Source organism: Cnephaeus nilssonii, assembly GCF_951640355.1.
Source record: "Cnephaeus nilssonii genome assembly, chromosome: 18".
Classification (NCBI taxonomy): domain Eukaryota; kingdom Metazoa; phylum Chordata; class Mammalia; order Chiroptera; family Vespertilionidae; genus Cnephaeus; species Cnephaeus nilssonii.
The window spans coordinates 21,004,727-21,028,609 of NC_137089.1; the positions used below are offsets into that span (position 1 = coordinate 21,004,727).

Genomic DNA, 23,883 nt, shown 5'->3' on the forward strand with positions numbered 1-23,883 from the left:
AGAGGCCCACACAAAGACACATCATAATTAAAATGCCAAAGATTAAAGGCAAAGAGATCATCTTAAAAGCAGCAAGAGAAAAGCAGTTTGTTACCTACAAGGAAGCTCCAATAAGACTGTTAGCTGACTTCTCAACAGAAAGTTGCTGGCCCAAAAGCATTGGCATGTAATATTCAGTGATGAAAAGCAAGAATTTGTAACTGAGTTATCTCTACACAGCAAAGCTAAAATTTAGAATGAAAGGATAAAGAACTTCCCAGATAAGAAAAAGCTAAAGGAGTTCATCACCACCAAACCAGTACTACAAGAAATGTAAGAGTCTTCTTTAAGAAGAAGAAAACAAAAAGGTAGAAAATATGAATAGTAAAGTGGAAATAAATACATACAGGGTGGGGCAAAGTAGGTTTATAATTGTGAGTATGTGAAGCAAAATTTATTTTTGTGTTATTATTTATTAATCATTGAATTATTTTCTATATAAATAACTGTAAACCTACTTTTGCCCAACCCTGTACAGATCTATCATCAATTATTTTAAATAAAAATGGATTAAATGCTCCAATCACAAAACAGAGGATGGCTGAATGGATAAAAAAACAAAATCCTTACATAATCCTTGCATTTCCTAGGAGACCCCTACAAAGGACCCACTTCAGATAGACAGAAATATATAGCCTAAAAGTAAAGAGATGAAAAAAGGTATTTCATGCCCTAGGTGGCTTGGCTCAGTGGATAGAGCATCAGCCTGAGGACTGAAGGGTCCCAGGTTCGAGTCCGGCCAAGGGCACATGCCTGGGTTGCAGGCTCTATCCCCAGTAGGGGGTGTGCAGGAGGCAGCTGATCAATGATTCTCTCTCATCATTGATGTTTCTATCTCTCCTTCTCCCTTTCTCTCTGAAATCAATAAAGAAATATATTTTTTTAAAAAGGTATTTCATGAAAATAGAAATAGATTAGAAAAAACAACAACAACAACAACAACAACAAAACACTGGAGTAGCAATGCTTTTACCAGACAAAATAGACTTTAAAACAAATGCTATAATAAGAGGTAAAGAAGGACCCAGCTATTCCACTTCTGGGTATTTACACAAAGAACCCAAACACTAAATCAAAAAGATATATGCATCCATATGTTTATTGCAGCATTATTTACAACTGCCAAGGTATGGAAACAACCTAGGTGTCCATCAATCGGTGAATGAATAAAAAAGCAGTGGTGCATATATACAATAGAATATAACTCAGTTATAAAAAAGAATGAAATCTTAGTGCAAACAACTAAACTTTTGTACATCTAACATAATTCTATTTTGTGCCATGATATGGCTGCTCTGGTTATATCATCCTATAAATTAACTAGTCAATTCACATGAATAAACAGGGACATTCAACCACTTAGTAAGATATATACCTTTACATACCATGGTATTTGTGTACACAAATAACATATACTGCTCAGGTAATATGCAACATGGATCAATAAAAATAAATTATTTTGTACATCTTAAGTTTAATTTTCAGTGACTAATATTTGCTTTTATCACTGTGACACAAATTATATAAAAAAAAATACTTTCTGAAAGCTTTTGCAGAATTCTACTTCCCATCTTCGGAACCAGATCTAGGAAACATAGTGAATTAAAAAAATATATTTAAATCAAATTAAAAAATAATAATGGTCAGAACAGTGATATTGTAAATAGTTAAAATTAATTGAGCATTTTGTACATGGCATGTACTATGCTAAGCACTCTACATAAATTATTTCTCATCATATTCTTTTTCTAAACTATGTTTTTATTTATTTATTATTTTTTTTAGAGAGGAAGGGAGAGGGATAGAGAGGTAGAAACATAGATGAGAGAGAAACATCACCCATCAGCTGCCTCCTGCACATCCCCTACTGGGGCTCAAGCCCAAAACCCAGGCATGTGGCTTGACCGGAATCAAAAGGTGACCTCTTGGTTCCTGGGTTGACACTCAACCACTGAGCTACACTGGCCAGGCCAGATTCTTGATTCTCACTAGAAAGTCTTTAGGCTGAAACAGTTATTTCCTCAGATCAAGAAACTTGAGTAGGTAAGTTAATCAAAATAACCAGCAAATAAATGGCAGAAATGGGATGAAAAATGAGTCTCTACTAACCTCTAGAAAAGTCAGATGAATTGAACATAATAAATAAGCCAAGGCATAATCAAAGTATAAAGAAATTTATAGTGAATATATCTTTAGAAATAGTATTTTTAATGCCCTTATAAATGAGGAAACTGAGACAAAGAGATATTAAATGACTTATTCAGTTTCACGTAGCTTGTTAACTGATTGACTAAGGGGTAGGTGCTGGTCTTTTGGTCTATAAGAAACTGTAACTATTTAAATCTAAGCAGATCTAAGTTATAAGAGAATGAGTAATTTAGTATATAATAGCACATGGTTTGCTGCCTCAGTGGGACAACTATCCCAGGCAATTCCTCAATCAACTATTGGTGATGCAAATTGGAGATTAAAATAATTAAAGATATAGATTTTATATTTATTTTTATCCCACTTTTTAAAAGAATGGTGGTGAGAGGTCAATTAATTTTTAAAACATTTTCATGCAGAAAAATTTAAATTATCAACTCACAAATAGTCTAGATTCATCTATCTAAATCATCCCAGCTCCAGCCCCCAGGATTATGTGGAAGCAAATCTCTTATATCATTTCCTAAGTAAATAGAAAAACACAATTTAAAAACAGAAAAAAATGTTGAGGATGATTCCGTTTTAAATGGTATGAAGAAAAATGAGTGATAGAGAAAATAAAATGACTAATGATATGCTTTATAATTAGACAAGAACTGTAAGTGTAGACTTAATTTTTCAAACAGGATAACCCCAAACAATTACAGCAGAAATCAGTGAAATGAAGGGAAACAACTTGATAATTTTTTAAAAAATTAGCAAATTGATGTGGAAGATGAGCACCAGATTCATGAAATTTATCAACATAGCAGCTTAAAGAGCTCAGATTTTATTAACTAAAGGATTCTAGTACAAAGTTTCTTTTCAAGTGCAGAAAGCGCTGAGTAGAAATAAATGGTTCTCTGAAGAACTGTTAATGAAATATGCATGCACTTCCTCGGGTGGAGGAGAGTCTATTATCTGGCGAAAATAAACAGAACCAAGCACTTGTTCAGTACTCAAAATATATTTAAAATATAATTCTAAAGTGTTGTTTCTTAAAACTAACAAATGAGAAAAAAATATTGAAAATATTATAACCAACCTTTTCCTGGAGCCCTACAATTTATAATTAATTGATTGAGCATTTTGTACATGGCATGTACTATGCTGAGCATACATGTATACACACATTTATTTTTGTTATGCTCACAAAGATCTTATGGATTAGGGTGGGACAGATAAATTATCCCTATTTTATATGGGATCATTTTAAAGAGGATAAATTATTTGCCTGAGGTCATAAGAGTGGTAAGACAGAGAGAAAACAAGACTAGAACCTAACTCATATTAACTATAATGTATGCCTTCTTACAGAAGGGGCTGTGCTTAGGTTTAAATGGAAATGGCTAGATACAAACCCTCATTATATAGGAAAGTAAGCTCAAAACATGATGCAAAAAAAAAACAAAAAAGTTATTAAAGTTAAAAAACACACAAATACTAATCTATTAGTCAATTATAAATACAAAGATATGTTACTGAAAAATTATTAAAAAAACTAAGCCTCATTCATGAATCTATTATAAAATTGATTTATATTAATGCAAGAAAATACATTATGATATTTGATATTCATTAATATTTCCTCCCTCCATTTACAGAACCTTGCATCTTGCTCCCTTCTTCTTCCTGTATAGGATTCTAATTCTACTCCTTCTACCATACCTTAGGAGATGCTTGACATAACAGAATAAAAGTAACAGTCAAATTTGCACTTTTTGAGCTCAAAGATAAAGTCTAGGCATCAAAATGAGGGGGGAAAAAAGGGAAACATGTGTGGCTAGTCAGATGGAGTTATTCCTCTGCCATATTCCACCACCATCATCATTTATCTAGTGTAGAAATTTATCTACACTAGAAGGGAGAGAGGAGAATCTGCAGGCCAGCATGCAAATTGGCCACAGGTGACAATCTCTTAGGTGTGTTATTGCACAGTTTTCTCCATGCCAAAACCCGGGAGGCTACTTGAATAGTATAAGTAGCTACTTGAGTCTCAGTTCTTGGAAGAAATTCAAGTATCAGTCCTTGGCTTAGTCCTACACAAGTGGGCATTCAGCTGTATCTGGGAGAAATTGGGTGAAAGAGGCACCTTGTAGCCACAATAAGGAGGATGGAGCAGCAAATGCTGTACTGGCACGTCGATCAGAAAGAAATGATGCCTCACTGGGGACCACAGGGCTAAATGCTACATCATAACCTCCCAGAATTCCTCATTACGTCCGCCCTGCTCACAACTCCCCATATTTACTCTGACTTGGCATTTTCTAAACTTCAAGCATGTAGCTCAAACTGGGTAAGATTGGAGCTTACATTTCTTGAACAGTTGAATTTGTGATGTGAGAATTGTATCATTTAATATATTTTAAGACTGTCACAGAATATTTCTCCACAGAATTAATTAAAATATTTCAGCAGGAAATATGGTTCACAGAGCATGCTGCAGGGTTCTAATTAGCATTGCTTCCTTTTAGAATTCCATTTAGACTAGAAATTCTCAATAAAAATATACAGGGTCACTATGTCCAAACAATCCAAAAACTGATAACGTCACTGCCAATAAAAACAAGTGTTTTGTCACTTTAAAGATTCATCTTCCCCCTGGCCAGTTTTGCTCAGTGGGTAGAGCATCAGCCTGCAGATTGAAGGGTCCCTGGTTCAATTCTGGTAAAGGGCATATTCTGGGTTGCGGGCTTGATCCCCAATACGGCTGTGCAGGAGGCAGCCAATCAATGATTCTCTCTCATCATTGATGTCTCTCTTTCTCTCTCTCTTTCTCTCTCTCTCTCTCCCTTCCTCTTTGAAATCAATAAAAATATATTAATAAAAGATTCATCTTCAACTTCCCAAATATTATTCCTATAATTTAAAAAATTAGAATTTTTGTGTACCAGGCTTATTATAACACCTGTTCTAAATGTTTAATTGGTAGCTAAGGTAGATCAATAAAATAATTTAGAATCAATAACAACATGGTTGGACTTGTCTGCTAAAATAATCAATTATAAAAATTTCCTTAAGAAATTAAGTGTAGCCTAATTTTATAAGGAATATAAAGGAATTATCAATGAAGCAAGCATCTGGTTGATGGAAAACATGGGTACACTAATCTTTTTGCTACTAAGTATGATACATAAGGTCTAGAAAAACAATGAAGGATGTGCCATTCCCACCCAGGATAAAAGGTTACTTGATTCATTTATTACTCCAACCAGTCATATACTTAAAACATAAATTGGGTTTTTATAAACTGTGAAGGATTGTTAAGTTCTTGGAATTCAATTATAAAATAAAATTTCTGATCACAAAAACCTTACACATTAATGTGATATTGCCATTGGGCTGCAACTTACAGAAAAGAGCCCCAACCAAATATATGAAAATGTATGTATACACACACTTACAAATACACACAGCTAAGTTATGTATATTGATGTACTAAGTGTTTGGAGAAGGCTAAGAGAAACAAACCAAAAAGACTTTCAAACATTTTAAACCCAGTATTTACAAACTTTTTTCAGGTTTTCTGCCCCTGGCCCTCTTGCCCATATATAACTGTTCCCTCCTGATACTTTGGGAAAGGTTGGTGCAGTGAATTCTAATGAAAGAAATTCTTTTCTCTAGTGTAGGCAGGCATACTTCTTCCAGATCTAGTAGTTTGAGATACATTTTCCATAAGTAAATCAATTTTCCTTTCTGATACCCTTAACATTCAATAAAATGCTTATCTATAATTTGATAAATAATTATATTCATTTGTCCAAGGAGTAGATTTACTCACCAATATGGAGGGTTTTAGGCAAATAGCAAGGACAAATAAGCTTGCTGGATATTCTCTCACAATAAATTAGGTAACTGATAAGTCTGTGTTAAATATATCAGTATCTTCTGGGTTTTTTAAGTGGTAATCAATGTGAACCAATCTCCTAAAGACTGACAACACCTGATTTCTGAACTGGAAAGCTTATGACTGGATTCTAGATTTGGCTCAAGTCCAGATACCAGGAATGGCTTTGGCTCCAGGTCTCATTGCCTCTGTGATATCACTTGGCCCTTTGTATTCATATGCCTGCTTCCATCATTTTCTCTTTGATACCATGAATTACTTTAGAATACTAACTATATATGTTTTCTTCATCTCTAATATTCCCTACAAACAATGAGTTTTTCCTCCCTTCTCCTATTGCCCTCACTGACTCTTACCTGTGACTCTCAGAAAGCCACTATCTCCCTGCCACCAGTGATATACCTAAAATACCCAACAGGCTGTGTTATTCTCATAAATAGTTTCATTAGTTTCTACAGCATACATGATCCATTTCAACCTCCTCTTATCCTTTGGTTTATAGAATATTGCAATCTCCACGAATTTCCCTAATCTAATTTTGATCTTTTTGTAATTTTTTTCTTATAGCATCCTTTCTTTTTTTATCACTCTTTATTCCCATGAGCAGAATTTGCAGTCATAATTGTGTGGTATGTGTGTGTGTGTGTGTGTGTGTGTGTGTGTGTGTGTGTGTGTGTGTGTATTTGAGGTGAGCATATTTAATTATATTTACAGGGTGACTCGCAGAATACATAATCAATATGACAAGGGCCCAGATCAGTCAGAATTAATGCTAGGCTAGGTATTTATGTATAATTCTTTTAGTTGCTGAGAGGAAGGGCTAGATAGCCAGAAAAATTAGGAATCATTCAGGACTACCAACAGCATTGAAATAGTTCAAAATTCTAACAAGTAAAATGTCTGTGCCAGTAAGAACCAGGTGAATATTATTTCTAGATTGCCAGACGACTTAAATAGAGTGTATGCTACTGAGACCAATTAAACATTTCTGTTTCATTGGGCATCAGATATCCTCAGCCTAAAAAATGTCTCTGTGAAACAGAGTGGGAACTCAATAAGCATTTTTTAATTGGTCTAAATGTGGCATATGAAGCCTTCCATAATCTGCTTTTCCACTTTCAAGTATATTTGTTTCTGAATAGTGCTTTTCTCTTCAACCAGAGAGAAAAATATGGGCTGTAGTTTCTTTCAGACACCATTTACCATATGTCTATGCCTTTTCCTGCGCTGTTCTCTCTGGCTACAATATTGTTCAAATGGCTCTAAGACTCAGGTCACACACAATCTCTTCAGGTAAATATTTCTGACACCATGCCGCCGATCTCTCAAGCCTGCCACTAGGCTGCCTTCGTTATACCTCCTCCGTTTTTCCTTAGTGGCTTCACAAACATCTATTATAGCATTTTCCACATTCTTTTAAAATAAACTCTTCAATCATCTAATTCCTTTTCTATGATCTCTCAAAGAGCAGGAACCATTGTTTATATAACCTGTGTACTCAGCTTCTAGCTCCAGGCTGAGTATACATGCTGTCTGAATAAATAATTGATCCAATTAGTGAAAAAGTGTGACTTACAGGCTACATAATATAGATTTCTACCCACCATAAGGTTAGAATGAATAGAATTATATGCCTATAAATTTAGAGATGATAGAAAAGAGCACAAGGATAAGAAAAAGGAAGTCACTGAGTTTCCAAATCTCTCAACTAAACACCAAAACATACTAGATTGATGTCAGATTCATTCCACAGATGAGTTTTGTTTGGATCATATTGTGTTTTAAACACTTTGAAATTTAACTATAACAAAGAGGGCATGAAATCTTTAGTTCCCCATGGTACCACCATTTCTTACTACTAGGCCCACATCCTAGTCTCATTTATTTCATCTGCCATTAAGTCAAAGCTTTAAATTTGAATTTGAATTAGCAACCCTTGTACCAATAAAATAAATATTACACCATATTTAAAGAAATCTATATATATAAAAGCCTAATCGACCATCTGACCATTTGACCATTTTCCCGGTAGCTATGATGCACAATGACCACCAGAGGGCAGACGCTCTGACCAGTAGAGGAGGGAACCCAATTCCTCACAGAATCAGCCATGGGTTAGGTTGCTGCTGGGGCACTGTCGGCTCCGAATCTGCTTCACCCACACTCTGGACCCAGAGATCATTTTGGCCCAATCCCCACAGGCTAGGCCGAGGGACCCCACAGCACATGAGTCCGTGTACCGGGCCTCTAGTATTATATAAAATGTTGCTAACAGAAGCAATAAGACTAGTGAAACTATGGTATTTAGTTTGATATTTTAGTAGAAAACATATCCTTAGTGAATTTGGAAAATATTCTAGTGACCTATCTGTTTTAGAGTTTCCCATTCTCAGCAAAAGCAGTTAGGTTAAAATATTAAGAGTCTGTAAAAAATGTAATAGAATGTAGTTAAAGCCTTCTCAACTCAGGGACTAAAACAACACTTCTATAGTGTGTGATATGTACCATGTGTTTGTATACCAACTAGATAATAAACACTTCATTCTTTAACTTATTTGAAATACAATTCATTGAGTTTTCAAACAAATGAATTATTTCAAAATTATTTTTTTAGGCCCAAAGCAGACAAATTATATCATATGAGTCACCCAAACAGAAAAATATAAACATCTGCATTTTAATTGTAGTCAGCACTGGATTGCAGTGTTGAACAATCAGAGATCATTATGCTATCCTGAAATATCAGTGGGAAAGTGTCAAAAATGATGAGTATTCCATGTTTACAAAAGACTCTGCCTGTGGCATGCTGTGTGCTTTTGTGAATCATTTATCATTTACCATTAATCTGTCATACTATGAAATATTACAAATGTGATTCTGCATGACAGAATAATGAAACACTAAAAAATGCTATATTTAATAATTTCTCCATAAAAACTTTTCCAGAAAATGTTATGCATACATATGCATTTTTTTCCTTTTCGTTATTTCAAATGCTCTCCCATATCATATTCTTAAAGGAAGACCACCCATTTTATAGTGAAATTGTAGGTAATATTTTCTCCTTGGATATGAATATTTGAGCTAATCTAAGGAATTATTTGGTACCTAAATACAGGGGAATAGAGTAAAGAGTAATCTTCTAACTTTTGTAGTGAGTAAAAGATATAAAATGCCTTTAAAAGTGTTTATGGAACATTGATGAGGAATAGAGTTAACAAAGGTAAAGATAACCACTGAGTATATTCTAATGCAATAAAAACAAACAAACAAAACAGAAAAGAAAAGAAATAAAAGAGAAAGAAAATAAAAATACTGTGGCATATCATTGTTATATTGCTTATCTTACTTTTGAAGGAATATAAAAGATTCAGAATTTATGTTAAATTTATAGTCACCTTTATAATTAACTGAAATTATATAAATCCATGTAATTCAATGAGCAGACTCTTGAATTTCAGAAAAAGTTATTAGTACTTTCCTATAATTTACTTCTCTAGCTGCAAGCAGAATAGTCTTTCAATTTAAAAGTAGATTTCACTTTTTTTTTTTTTTTGAAATGGGCAGATCCTTAGAGACCACTGAATCAAATATTTATTCTTATAAATCAAGAAAATGAGACTCAGAAAACTTAAATAACTTGCTCAAGGCCATACTATCAGTTAGAGGAAGATAAAGAACTATAATTCAGACCTTTGGATCCTAGTTTAACTTATTTTTCACTATTCCACAATAACTACCCAATCTTCTCTTTAATCAGTTTATTACTGTTACCATCATTGGCTTTATTACTTTGAACCTTATTTCAAAACAATCTTCAGCACTCTGATGCCAGTAAATTGGCAATAAATAGTCTAATGAGGCAACCACTAAACTTATCATCTTGTAAAAGCAAACAAAAAGTAAAAGCAAACATGAATTGGAAAAACACTGATATAATGAAATATAACCACTGTTTAAACAAATTGTAAAATGTCTAGCCTAATACTCTTGCACTATGTTTCCAATAATCTCCTTAGAATTTTAAGCATAATTTTTCTTAAAAATGAGTTAAGAAAATGAGAGAAATGTGAAACATCAACCTTGATATGCATTATACAATAAAGGCAAATATACATTTACAATAATGACCTAATAAGTCATTTGACAGTTATTTTGAAAATACAACTGATCACATTCTAGAGCATGTTATAGTCATTTACTTGGAGGTGGAAAATAAATAATCCTCTCTAATAAAATGGTAATATGCAAATTAACCATCACTCCGCTACATAAGCCACGCCCACCAGCCAATCAGGGCGAGCATGCAAATTAAGCCCAATCCAAGATGGCTACAGCCACAGAGAGCAAGGTTTCCCAGGTAACAGAGGAAGCCAAGCTTTCCATAGCCGTTGCAGGCCTAAGCCTCCACTCAAGCTACAAAGTTTCAATTATAGAAGGTAAACAAATTCAAACAAATGGCAGCAGAATGGAGCTTGAGAGAGCAGGCCAGGGTTGCCGCCGGCAACAGGGGAAGCAAAGCTTTCCGCACACCGTGGCCGGGCCCACCTGCTTAAGGCTACAAACTTTCGATTGTAGAAGGTGAATTAACTGCCACAAAAATGGCTGCCGCCCCGGAGGGAGCAGCAGGCTTGGCTCTGCTTCAGGCTACAAAGTTTCAATTGTAGAAGGAAAATAATTTCCAGATACCAGGGCCTCTGCTTGGGTTGCCAGGGGGCCTGGCCGGCCTGCAAACCACCACAGGCCCCTCGCTCAGGCCGCCCCACACCCCAAGGGAACCCCCACCCTTATCTGTGACACCCTTCAGGGCAAACCAGCTGGCCCCACCCGTGCACCAGGCCTCTATCTTATCTAATAAAGGAGTAATATACAGATTGATCATCACTGCAACACACAATATGGCTGTCCCCATGTGGTCAAAGATCCTGCCCCCATGTGGACACAAGATGGCCACTACAAGATGGCCAGCAGGAGAGGGCAGTTGGGAGGCACCCGGCCTGCAAGGGAGGGCAGTTGTGAGGGACCAGGCCTGCAAGGGAGGGCAGTTGTGAGGGACCAGGCTTGCAAGGGAGGGCAGTTGGAGGTGATCAATCCTGCAGGAGAGGGCAGTTAGGGGTGACCAGGCTGGCAGAGGAGGGAAGTTGGGGGCAAACAGGCTGGCAGGGGAGCAGTTAAGCATCAACAAGGCTGGCAGTGGAGTGGTTAGGAGGTGATCAGGCTGGCAGGCAGAAGCAGTTAGGGGCAATCAGGAAGGCAGGCAGGCAAGCAGTTGGGAGCCAGCAGTCCTGGATTGTGAGAGGGATGTCCGACTGCCCGTTTAGGCCCGATCCCACCAGGATCGGGCCTAAACGGGCAGTCGGACATCCCTCCAGGAGTCCCAGATTGGAGAGGGTGCAGGCTGGGCTGAGGGACAACCCCCCACCGTGCACGAATTTCGTGCACTGGGCTTCTAGTTTTGTATAAAGTGGAGAGAATATTATAGCAAGAGAGTTTGAGATATATATATATATATATATATATATATATATATATATATATATATGATATATTGTATAATTTCTAAATTACAGCTTTATAAATTACTAGAGGCCCAGTGCATGAAATTTGTGCACTCGGGGGTGAGGGGCTGTGCCTCAGTGGCCTGCACCCTCTCACAGTCTAGGAGCCCTCGGGGGATGTCTCACTGACGGCTTAGGCCCGCTCACCATGGGTCTATGCCATCAGTTGGACGTCCTGAGTGCTACCGTGGAGGTGGGAGAGGCTCCTGCCACCGCCACTGTGCTCACCAGCCATGAGCCTGGCTCAAGGCTTCTGGCTGAGTGGTGCTCCCCCTGTGGGAGCGCACTGACCACCAGGGGGCAGCTCTTGCATTGAGCGTCTGTCCCTGGTGATCAGTGCGCTTCATAGCGACCGGTCATTCTGCCATTTGGTCGATTTGCATATTAGGCTTTTATTATATAGGATAGCTTGTATTAAAAAGTCTAAAACATCTTTTGATGCTTGACTGTCGATGGTTCTCAAGTCTCATCATAGTTCTCCCCATTCTGCCCATGCAAGCACTGACTTGAACACAAAAAACCTCTACAACTCCATAACTGCAATAAAACTCCACAGCCAATCTCCTTTTCCTGCACTCTCATGCCGTTTTGGACTTGTTTGAGGGCCTACTCTGCTCTCCCCAGAAAGCTTTGTTTATGTGAGGAATAAAAATTTTCCTACTCCTTGGTGTTCGTGTGGTGACATCATTGTCTAAATCTACACCAACTGTGGGGTAACCACAATAACTGATGCAGTGAGGAGGGTGTTCAGGTGATGACCACCATGACTGGGGGGTCTCTTTTCTCTTGCTTTGTCTTAGTTACTGGCTCTGGTACCTGCTAGAAATCTTGTACTTTGTGCTGTGCTGCTTTGGGCTGAATTTGCTGACTTCTACCAAATCTTTACCATAGGTTTAATCGACCTACATCAGAAGTGTTGATAAATGGCATTTAGAAGAGAGAGTTAGGGACCTTCTTAAAGTGACTCTGGATTGTGTGCCTTAGCCTGGATCTACTGGTGTGTCTCAGTTTGAATTGTATATGCTGATTCCAGCATAAGCTGTGAGTAATTCTTGGTTCAGAGATAAGACTCTTACTTTGTGACTGTTGCTGGTGAGTTTCAACCAGGCATTGGCTTTACTTCTATAGAATGCTCAGGAAAAAATTAGCTGATACCATGTGCAATACATGGGTCCACTGGGAGGCCAGTTGTGTGGAAGAACAGTTAACAGGTGGCATGCTGAAGTCTATACTCCTTAAAGTCGATGCCTCACTAAGTCCCTATAAAAATGCTTTTGCTGCTGTTCAGGCTTTTTTGCAATACAGATCTTGACCCTTGGACTTACTGAGGAAAATACTTATGGTACTCACAATGCACAAGTAAGGAGGTAATTCAAACCCTACTTAAATTCCATATCCTTAAACTCTATAAAGCATCAATTGCTATGGGAAAATACTTAACCCTGATGTTAGTGATTTGACACTCACTAGAGGAGAAAACTTAGAAATATGAGTGGAGTAAAGAGAATATCCTTTCTTTAAAGTATGTCCAGTAACTGATAAAATAGATAAAAGTTGAGAAAAGAGAAAATTGAAAGAGAGGTCCACAATTACAGCCAATGAGAAAACAAAAATTTACAATAATAATTTATCCAATAAAAATATAAAACATCTCTAATTGGCTCTTGAATCTCTATAAGGCAGATTTTAAATTAATTTTAATAACAACTGAGCTACAAACCTTCATGGTCTTAATACAGAGGATGGAATTAGAGTTATTTCTGGGGAACCCACAAAATTTAAACAATGGCATATCCTATAGTCTTAAGGGATTGTGCAATATAAACAGTAAACAATTCATTTTAATCATCAGAATTATTGCCCTGACTAAATATCCCATAGTGGTTATGAAAACATTGACCAAAAAATGTAATAAATTAAATCATGTCTTTGGCACTTATAATAAATAGGCTTGACAAACTGAGATCCCATGGGTCTTTTCCCACAACTAAAATAGTTAATGTGTTTCAATATATATTAAAAGAGAGGCTTAAAAGTTTAAATAAAAGAATTATTTAGAGAAGTGGTATTTATTCCACCATTTCTCCATTTAACAGCCCAATTTGCCTGTTCTGAAACCTGGAAAGAATCAATGGTACCTCATAGTAAATTACTGCAACATTCATTTTTGGTTCCATCCATTAAAGGCCCCATAATCACTATTATTGAATGTACTGACTCCATCCAATCATCAGCTGGTAAACATTTCACTATTATTGATTTGACTCATATGTTCTGTTTTATGCCTATTTTCAAAGCCTCTCAGCCATAGTTTGCCTTCACCTTTGATGGAATACATCACTTTTTGCTTTAAACTTCATGGTCCTGGCTACCAATGAGGTTTTCAACAGCCCAGCCATCACACACTGTCTTTGTAGGTGAGATCATGGATTGCATCCCACTTTCTCAAGCAGTATGGGTAATGACATCACACTGATGGCATCTTCTTTCCAGGAGATTCACTTGCCATGATCATTCAAGGCACGCAAATGCAGAGGAGCTCACAAAGAGGGGCAGGTTCTATTTCCTCATGCATAATAGAAGGCCCTAGTTAAATCTCTAGTAATTGGTCAGTCAAAAGCAACTCCATCTATGACACCATTAAGAAAGCACTATTGACCCTCATGGAACCACAATGTTAAACCCAGATCAAAATCTTTTAGGATTTTGAGGGCAACATATTCCTCATTTATACTTTTACTTAAGCTCATTTCTGCTGTTTCTATTAAACTGGTCACCTTGAATGGAGCCTCCTACAAAAAGTCTTTAGAATCTTTCCTAATAATAATATAATAGGCACTACCTCCTATAGACTCCATATGTTGTCCATGGACTTCTGATATAAAAAGCTCCTTCCTAAACCCCTTATTATAAGCCATGACAGCAGCAATTCTGCATACTAAATCTCCTGGAAACTCATAGGTGCTCATTGGCCCTGAGTCCAGCTGTCCATTATGCCTTGAGTCATGGAAGTAGTACCCTGCAAGTCGGGTATGGCCACGAAGACCTCCTTGCTAAAATAAAAATAATACTCACATATTAGAGCCAAACCTAGGTCCTCTGGCATATCCCACTTGGATAAGAATATGGCCTTCCTTGTACCCAATTCCTTGGTAGACACTATGATTTTACAGACCATCATTCCTCTTCTGGGCCTATTAGCTATTTGAGGATTTCCTTGGGATCAACTGAATGAACAGCAAAGGAAGTCTGTGTACCTTACAGACAGTATGGCCACCATCATCACACATAAATGACCTCCCTGGTAAGCTGCTGTTTTTTTTAAAAAAATTGTTAATCCTCACCTGAGGATATTTTTCCCATTAATTTTCTTAGAGAGTGGAAAGGAGAGGAGGAGGGGGAGAGAAAGAAACATCGAAATGAGAAAGACATATGGATTGGTTGCATCCCATACTGGCTCTGACTGGGGCTGTGAATTGAGGTACATGCCCTTGACCAGGAATTGAACCTGAGACAGTACACACAGTCTGATGCTCTAACCACTTAGCCATGCTGGCCAGGGCACTGCTGCTTATAATACCTTAATCAAGCCATTCCTGATAAAACACTCAGTGATAAATACAATTGCACAAACTCTGAGCAGTCATCTTTATACTGGATGCCCTGGTCAGTAATGAGGTCAGCAAGTAGCTCCAGCTAAATATAGACCCTTGGACCACTGTCAGTCATTTGGCCATGTGATCCAGCAATGAAAGCAACAATTCCTAATCCAAGGTTGCCCTTTTGGGGTAAAATTTTCTGGGAATATTGCCTCAGAGATACCTAAAATATAAATCAGTGCCACATATATGGCCTATGCATACTAAAGCCACAGTACAAGGCCTCACCAAGCTCCTAGTACTCCACCTCCTCTTCAGCATTCTAGTTGTGACAGTGATCAAGGCACCCACAATACATAATGCTGAGCTCTTGTACTAGGCATTCAATAGGATTTTTACCTCTTTAACCAATCTCTGGAGACAGGCCTGATAAAATACCATCATGGCTTAATTAAACAAGTTCAAATTCTATTATAAATTAATAATAGAATTTGAACTTGGCACATTTCACTCATCGGTCAAACACCAAGAATGAATTGTGATAAAGTCTAACCTCTTTTTGATGTTTGACTGCTGACAGCTTTCCAGGCTTACCCCTCTTATTCCTCCCTGCCTCCCTCTCCCCTTCCCCTTTTTGCTCCACATCTGGGCAAGCAGCTGTCAAGAGTCTGGGTATAAGCTCCATTAGAACCTGTAGAAAGTTCAAACCACGCAAAGCCCTGACCTGTGTTAGGAAACTTCCGCTCCAATACCATCCCCTGAGCACAATAAAACCACTTAGCTCTCCTTGCTCCCTTAAGCCATTTTGGATCATCGTGAGATCCTACCCTGCTCTGCACAGAAAGCCTCATTACATGTGTAAGAAAGCCTTCCACACCCTCTTAGTGCACATGTGGTGTCGTGAGTCTTGACATTGAAATCAAATTGCAAATGGGGAGGGGTTCTGGTTCTACCTGGTGACCAAACACACATACTGATCAAATTATATAACTAGTCCCCAAAGAATTAGATAATATAATTATAAACAGACAGAAGTGTTAACAACATTTTCCTTACTCTAAAATGTTAGGGCCAAAAAAAGTAAGAGTTTTCTTTCCTATAGGCACAAAATTAGCGTATAGTAGTCCTCCCTTATCCATGGAGGATACATGCCAAGACCTGCAGTGGATGCCTGACATCATAAATGGTACCAAACCCTATGTATACTAAGTTTTATCTTATACACACTTATCCTTGATAAAGTTTAACTTGTAAGTTAGGATCAGTAAGAGATTAACAATAGCAAGAAAATAGAATAATTATCATAATGTATATAATAAAAATTATTTGAATGTGATATCTCTCTTTCAAAAGATCTTACCCTTCTTGCTGTGATGATGTGGGATGCTAAAATGCAAAACATATCCCTGACTCTGTGTAACCATTCTTTGCTTGTAGTAAGTAGCTTGGTATCCCTCATTTCTGGGGATCCCTTGTTGAACTCTTAGTATAGCCTCCATTCTTTCTGGGGCAACAAGTGGCCATCAATTAGAACATGTTTTTTGTTCCTATCTTCCACCACAAATTTAATGCCTTTTTCATCGTGACTAAGCCTTATCAGCCAGTGCGGCCATAACTTTTGCAGTGTGAAAGTATGGCAGCAAAACTAATGCAAATTTTTCCCCTTCTTCAAAATTTCACAGATGAAAGATTCATTCTTACTGAGATAGTTATCTAGTTATTACCTATGTTTTAATATAATATTATGGTAATGTTTGAAATAAAAAAAACAAAAACAAACTGTAATTCTATGTTATAGTCAATGGCATAGAGAAAGATGTTTTGAGACTGACTGAAAGAAAAAAAATACTGTAATGGGAAGTAAGAAAGATAATGGCTACAACTAACAAACACACATAGAATATGTGGAAGTAGGAGAGAAGTTCAAGATGATGATAGCTATTAAAAATTAAGAAAAAGCCTTTCCCCCAGCAATACACAAAAGGTTTTAGTAACTCTATGTGCCCATTGTATAGAGTAATTCATTGTACAGAGCAGACTAGACCCATGGTCGGCAAACTGCGGCTCGCGAGCCACATGCGGTTCTTTGGCCCCTTGAGTGTAGCTCTTCCACAAAATACCATGGCCTGGGCGACTCTATTTTGAAGAAGTGGCGTTAGAAGAAGTTTAAGTTTAAAAAAATTGGCTCCCAAAAGAAACTTCAAACGTTGTACTGTTGATATTTGGCTCTGTTGACTAATGAGTTTGCCGACCACTGGACTAGACTGACAATAATTTTGCATTATTGGGGTATTCATACATTTGAAACCTATGCAACCAAGAGCCCACACTAATAACAAAAGATATGAAAAAGAGCATATTGACTTGGGGTGGTAAACACACAGTACAGTATACAGATGATGTATTATAGAATTGTATGCCTGAAACCCATATAATTTTGTTAATCAACTTCACCCCAATAAATACAATTTCAAAAAAAGGAGAAAAACTTGAAAAGGTTTTTATGCACACTTCCAAGATTCTTGGGAAAGTGTAAGCTTTGTAGCTTAACAAACATGTATTCCTGTGAGTCTGTTAGTAGGTAAAATCATCTGGACAGCGGTCGCCAACCGGTGGTCCGTGGACCACTGGTGGTCCGTGAGATCCGAAAGGTTGGTGCGGTGACCACTGATCTGGGAGGTTAAACACAAAATTAAGTCACCACAGATTATCCTAAATCTCCTCAAGATGATTTATATATTGGAATTCTCTAAGAAATCTGATTGTCAGTTTGCATTCTATACAGTTGATATTTGATACTAGTACATACTTTACATAGAGTAATTTATGTTAAGATTTTCTATATAAAACTGTGGCAATGCAGTTTATTCTCTGTAGTGGGTTGAATAGTGTCCCCCCACTCCAATTATTTTCTACCCAAAAGCTCAGAATTTTATTGTATTTAGAAGCAGGGTCTTTGGAGATGTAATTAAACATTAAAATGAGATGATACTGGGTAAAGGTGGGCCCTAAATTCAGAAACTGGTATTACTGGAAGAGAGGGTCAGAGATACAGACAGAAACAGAGGAGACACACAGGGAGAAAGGTCTTATGAAGACAAAGGCAGATATTAGAGTAATGCATCTGTAAACTACCCAATATCACAGATTCCTGGGAGTCACTAGAAGCTAGGAAAAGACCAGGAAAGTTCTTCCCTAGGGCCTGCAGAGGGCAGGCGAACATACTGATGCCTTGATTCAGAGGTCTAGCCTCCAGAACTGTGAGAAAGTACATTTCTGTTATGTTAAGCCACCAACTTTAGGAAATTCTGTTATGACTGCCCCAGAACACAAATGCATATGCTTTTACAGATAATCCCTAGAATGTAAGGAGAGGGTGATTAAGGGGAGACAGGGATGAGAGAATGGGAAGCGATGATAATTTCAAAAGGTAACAGTCCATGTGAAACTAATTCAGGTATTATGTTACTAAATACGAATAATTTCTTCTGAATTACAGTTTTAAAGAGCTTTCTATTTTTTAAACCCCTCCTCCTTCAATTGTTTCATGCATCTAGCTTTGCCAATTGGTCCATTCCATTTTGACCTCTGCACTGTGTCTTTACCTAAAATAAAAGCTCCATTATCTTCTATTCCAGAAGAAAACAGACAAAAACAAACACTAGCCTCTGATTTATATCCTACTTTGGCTGCCATCCTAGCCTTTTTTTTCCCCCAGTCAGGTTTGTTAAAATAGAAATTCACAATGTTTATTCACTGAATTTACTAATTTCCCCCTCCCTGCAATTTAATGTTGGCAGCTACACTCTAGGTGTGAGTGCACATTAATAAAAATATTTCAACTCTAAAAATATCAACAGTTTTCTTACATTCTAAAGCACTTTATGTAAACCAAACTAAAAATAAAATAAAATCTGTCCTCAATGTGTTTGGCACTTAAAATAATGTACAAAGACTTAAGCAACCAAACCAAAAGGGAAAGCAACTGTCATTGAAATTAGAAAGATGAAGAAACATTAAGACATATTTTATTTATAAAGTAGGGTATTTTTAATCTACAAATCCAATTGAAATAGTTTAATTGTATAGAATAAAGTGAAATTCTGATAAATGCTATCCAACTGACCTAGAATTATTATTTTTCTAAGTATATAACACAGTTGAAATCCAGCAGAATGAATATTCCCCAAGTGAACCTAATATCTGAAATTCAAATGAAATCCAATGATGCTTATGAAGGTATTATAATAGATAATTCATTTATTGAGATAAACTGAAAGATAGGAATTGACTGGTAGATCAAATAGTATTCACTCAATCAACCAGTAAAGTAGAGTCACATATATGCACATTTAACTTATATGAATTAATTTCTATACAAGGCAAAAATAATGGAAATAATTTGGTGCCACATGACCTGTGTAATAAACCAAAATAGCTCATCTGGTTTTATCTGAAGAAACTGTTACCTGTTCTGACATTGGAGGGAAAATGTCCTGTTAAAATTACTCAGAAGACAATATGGCTTGTGCACAATCATGTATATGATCTTAATGGGAGATTTAAGGTATTTCAAGGGTAATGAGTATATGTGATTTTCTTCTTATAGAACAACTTTGAACCTTAATCCATGTAAAAAATGCAATCCCAATGAATAAACCGAGTGTATTTGACAGATGTTATGCTAAATACATTTACAGAGTAAAATTCTAAGAGTGTATATATATTCAGCATATAAAAATTATAAAAGAAGACATGGTTATAATTTGGGATAAATGACAAGAAAAAATAGTAAGAAGTGATATATTATCAAATTATATTTTAAAAATCATAAAATAAAGCCTAATGTGGCAACAGAATGAAATTATGGCAGAGTGAGGATGAGAGGAAGCAGAAGCAAACAGGAATTTTATTTGTACAGACCTAGTGACTATTGCTTGATCATCTCACAGTAAGTAGGCAGAGGTAAAGATAGGAAGAGGTCAATGATCAGTACTTATTTAATTCTGCTGGTCTGCTCCCACATTTTAGGAAATCATTAGGTAACTGGTGATCTATTGGAGATGTAAAACACAAGATATTTGTTTTTGTGCTTTCATTACACAATATAAATGTTTTCTTTTTAGCCACGCTACTCTTAAGACCCTAGCCTGGCAATCCATTTTATCTCATCTTTTTTGGGGGGAGGAGTCTATGAATGTGAACATAAAGAAAAGTGTGTGTGTAGGTGCACACATGTGTACATGACTTGCTAGGTGTTATCATGCCAGTCACTTATATAAATTACATTACTTAATTATAAGCCTATGAGGTAGATATTTACCATCTCTCATTCATAGATTTAAAAAGTAAGGCTCAGGCTGATGATATGACTTGTCCAATGAAAAAAGCTAATTGGGGTGGGCTCTGAACGCAGAAATCTTACTCTAAAAGTGGCCTTCGGAAACCTAATGGTATTGAGCACGAACTATGTGAAACATACTCTGTATATACAACCTCATTTATTCCTCACAACAACTCTGCTCTGTAGACATAATGATCCTCGTTTTGCAAATAAAGAAACTGGGTCTCAAAGTGATTATATGACTTTCCAAATACAGAAAGCTAAAATGTGATAGCTTAAATTAGAATCCTAGTCTCTTTAACTTTATATGTACTTTGGAATAAAAAATGATGACACATTTATAAAAATAAAATCAGTTCCCTTACTAATAAGTCAAAGTATATTTGATTTTATCCACAAATAATGCAAATTTTGTTTTAAAAAAGTGTTAAAAACCACTGATTGGTTGCACAATTTTTACATTAAAAATTAAATTTACCTTACATTAAGCCTGTTAAAGATTCCATTCTTTAGAAATCTGTTAATATTACTAGAGGCCCCGTTCATGGGATTTGTGCACTGGTGGGGGGCGTGGCCTGCAGAGATCAGCCCACTGTGGGAGCGCCACTCATTTCGGTCAGCGGAGTGGCTGTGGACCCGCCCTCTGAGCAGTTGCTTCCACGGTGGGAGTGCACTGACCACCAGGGCGCAGCTCCTGTGTTGAGCGTCTACCCCCTGGTGTTCAGTGCACATCATAGCAACTGGTAGACCAGTCATTCTGGTCATTCCCCTGTTCGGTCACTGGGCTTTTATTATATAGGATTTTAATCACTATTTTTTTCTCTTTTTGAACATACGTAGGCTACTGTAAAACATCACTAGGTGATCAGCATATCTACCTGTCAGGGAAGAAAATAACTGTTTATCCTCTTTCTCATTCCTGTGGCCACATGGCATCCTAAGAACAGAATATAATAAAACAAATCGATGGCTTCTCAAGAGGACTCAGATAGCCATGAAGTCTCTGGGACCACCATTGCTGGGATCATGTCCGCAACCATGTAACAATTTTGGCAGCTGGAAACTATAACCCTTCTAGCAAAGAGAGAATTGTCTTGGGCTCAAATGGCAAAAAATAAACACAATTAAGTAGATGATGTATTTCTTTCTAAACTATTGTCCTCTTCACAAAGAGGTCAACTCTGACTCAAATGATCAAAATGCTAGAAAGAAGAAATGTTTTGTAGAGTACAGAAATAGACACCTTGCTAATGCTGGCATCATCACTCTAGTTCAAGGTTGAAATAAAAGGTTTAGTACTTCATTTCTGATGACAATGTTCTCTTGTTTAAGTTAAAAATCTTGGACTTGTTTCAGAAGAGAGAAAAGTAGGATATATAGGTTTTATCTGGTCATAAGAAATTGGACTGGAAGCATCAGCTTATTTTGTATATTAGCAGAAACATTAAGATACGATCCAAAAACCTTGATACGACAAAATCCATGTCCTTCTGCTAAAATAGTAATCCCAGACCCCACAAATCTATTGCAGCTATAGCAAATCCTTTACCATATAACATGATGCTGTAAATCTAAATTCTAGAAGTCTGAACTGTCAGCCTCTCTCCCGCATTGTACTGCTCACTAAATTTCCTTTGCCCATCCATCCATAAACAGAGCTTAACCTGGGTTAGATCCAGCTGGATCTTAGATCCAAACCCTTTAGAAGCCAGGTAAATGATTCTAAGACTTGTGATCAGGGAGACGTAAAGGCAGCAAAGGACACGCTGTCTCCTCAGTGCCAATGCAGAACAGATTGTCAGGTTGACAAGATGAGCTGAAATGTCCTTTGCTGTCTTTTTTTATTCGTTGCAGTCCCAGGAACTAAGTGCTCAAAAACAAAATTATTTCTTTCTGGAAATGTGTCAATATAGTATAAAACTTATATGACTGTTTATTTATATACTTTTGTCATTATTATAATACTTCTGTATTTGACTGCATATTTTGCAGAGCAGACTGCTTTATGCTCTGGTAATTTCCCATTTTATATCATTCAAATATGAAGGCACTTGCAAAGTTACTGGATGTACTTATTTTTAAAAATTAAAAACAATCCTGTTTTCATTTTTATATTGTTGTTCACCTGTGTATTTGACTGTAAATTCAAATGGAATAAAATGACCTCAAATTTTATTATTATAAAGCTATCTAAAAGGATTGCAAAGTAAAGTAATTTATGAATAGTAAATATTTTCATAAAAAAACTAACATTTTTGAATAGCATGTAGAGAAAGATAAAGATGTCTGTAATGAAATGCTACATGATGAGAAGAATCTGACTTACCAAATTCCTTGGGAACTGCTATAGAATAAACACAATTATGTCCCACACTGTAATTTTTTGGATAGTTTGGTGATAGGACAGTGCCTTCTGAACCTGTTGAACGACTTCCACATGGTGCTAGAAAATAAAAATGATAACACGTTATTTTTAGTAAAATCAATTAAAAATCATATTGAGACAGGCCAATAAGCCAACACAAGTAAAATAGGGAAACAGAGAGATAACTGAAAAACTGGCGGAGCAATTTACAGCCAGATACAGAATGTTACCTCCCTAGAGATAACATCTAGGCCTCAGTTGTATTTTTGCTCTAGGCAAGCAAAGTAGCAAAACCAGGTGGGCAATGCCAGGACCAGCTTCAATTACTAATGACCCCCTGCCCTGGCACTGATCCATCAGTGGAGACCAGGACCCTGAAAAAGCACACCTGGAAAACTGATGAAGATTCTGCTGAAACTCTCCCCTGAGACCTCTCTTAAGATTCCCACCTGCAAGAGAGAGATAAAACCCAAAAGACCAAGGACCCAGAGTGAGCTCTGCCTCTGTGGAGCAGCCCACGCCATTCCCTTCCCCCTTTTCTTCCCCAACTTCTTTCCTCACAGGCACACATCTCTTCAACTCTAAGGGACCCTGTAGACTTGCAACCAGGGGAGCAATGGGCAGTGGCAGCATGTCCTGGGCTACCCTCCCAAACCTGTCTCCAAGGCCCCCTTTTCTTGACTTCCCAGTGAACCAAAGCAACCCAACCTAGGTCTCTCCTGTTGCTTCTTCTATGCTGAGCCCCTCTTTGTTTCACTGTCCCCAGCTTTAACAAATGTACCCTCACAGTCACCTGGACTCCTGTTGCAAAATCTTTTCTACAGAAAGTCAAGAACCCACACCCTACTGCTTAGGGCCAGGTCCCCTGTCCAGTAACAATATTAGGAGCATTTTCTTAATATAAAAATATGGCTTCTAGATTTTAAGGCGTATCATGTTTCTCC

General features: G+C 37.1%; 1 protein-coding gene across 3 annotated transcripts in view; it reads right to left on the minus strand.

Moving 5' to 3' along the window:
• CSMD3 (CUB and Sushi multiple domains 3) overlaps positions 1-23,883 on the minus strand; it is a gene marked incomplete at both ends in the record, with an annotated part of 911,147 nt that overhangs the window by 194,487 nt on the left and 692,777 nt on the right. For all 3 annotated transcript variants that reach the window (XM_079795927.1, XM_079795926.1, XM_079795925.1), the window contains one exon: positions 22,901-23,017. In XM_079795927.1, coding sequence (XP_079652053.1) covers positions 22,901-23,017 — 117 coding nt within the window. The remainder of the gene's footprint in view (positions 1-22,900; positions 23,018-23,883) is intronic.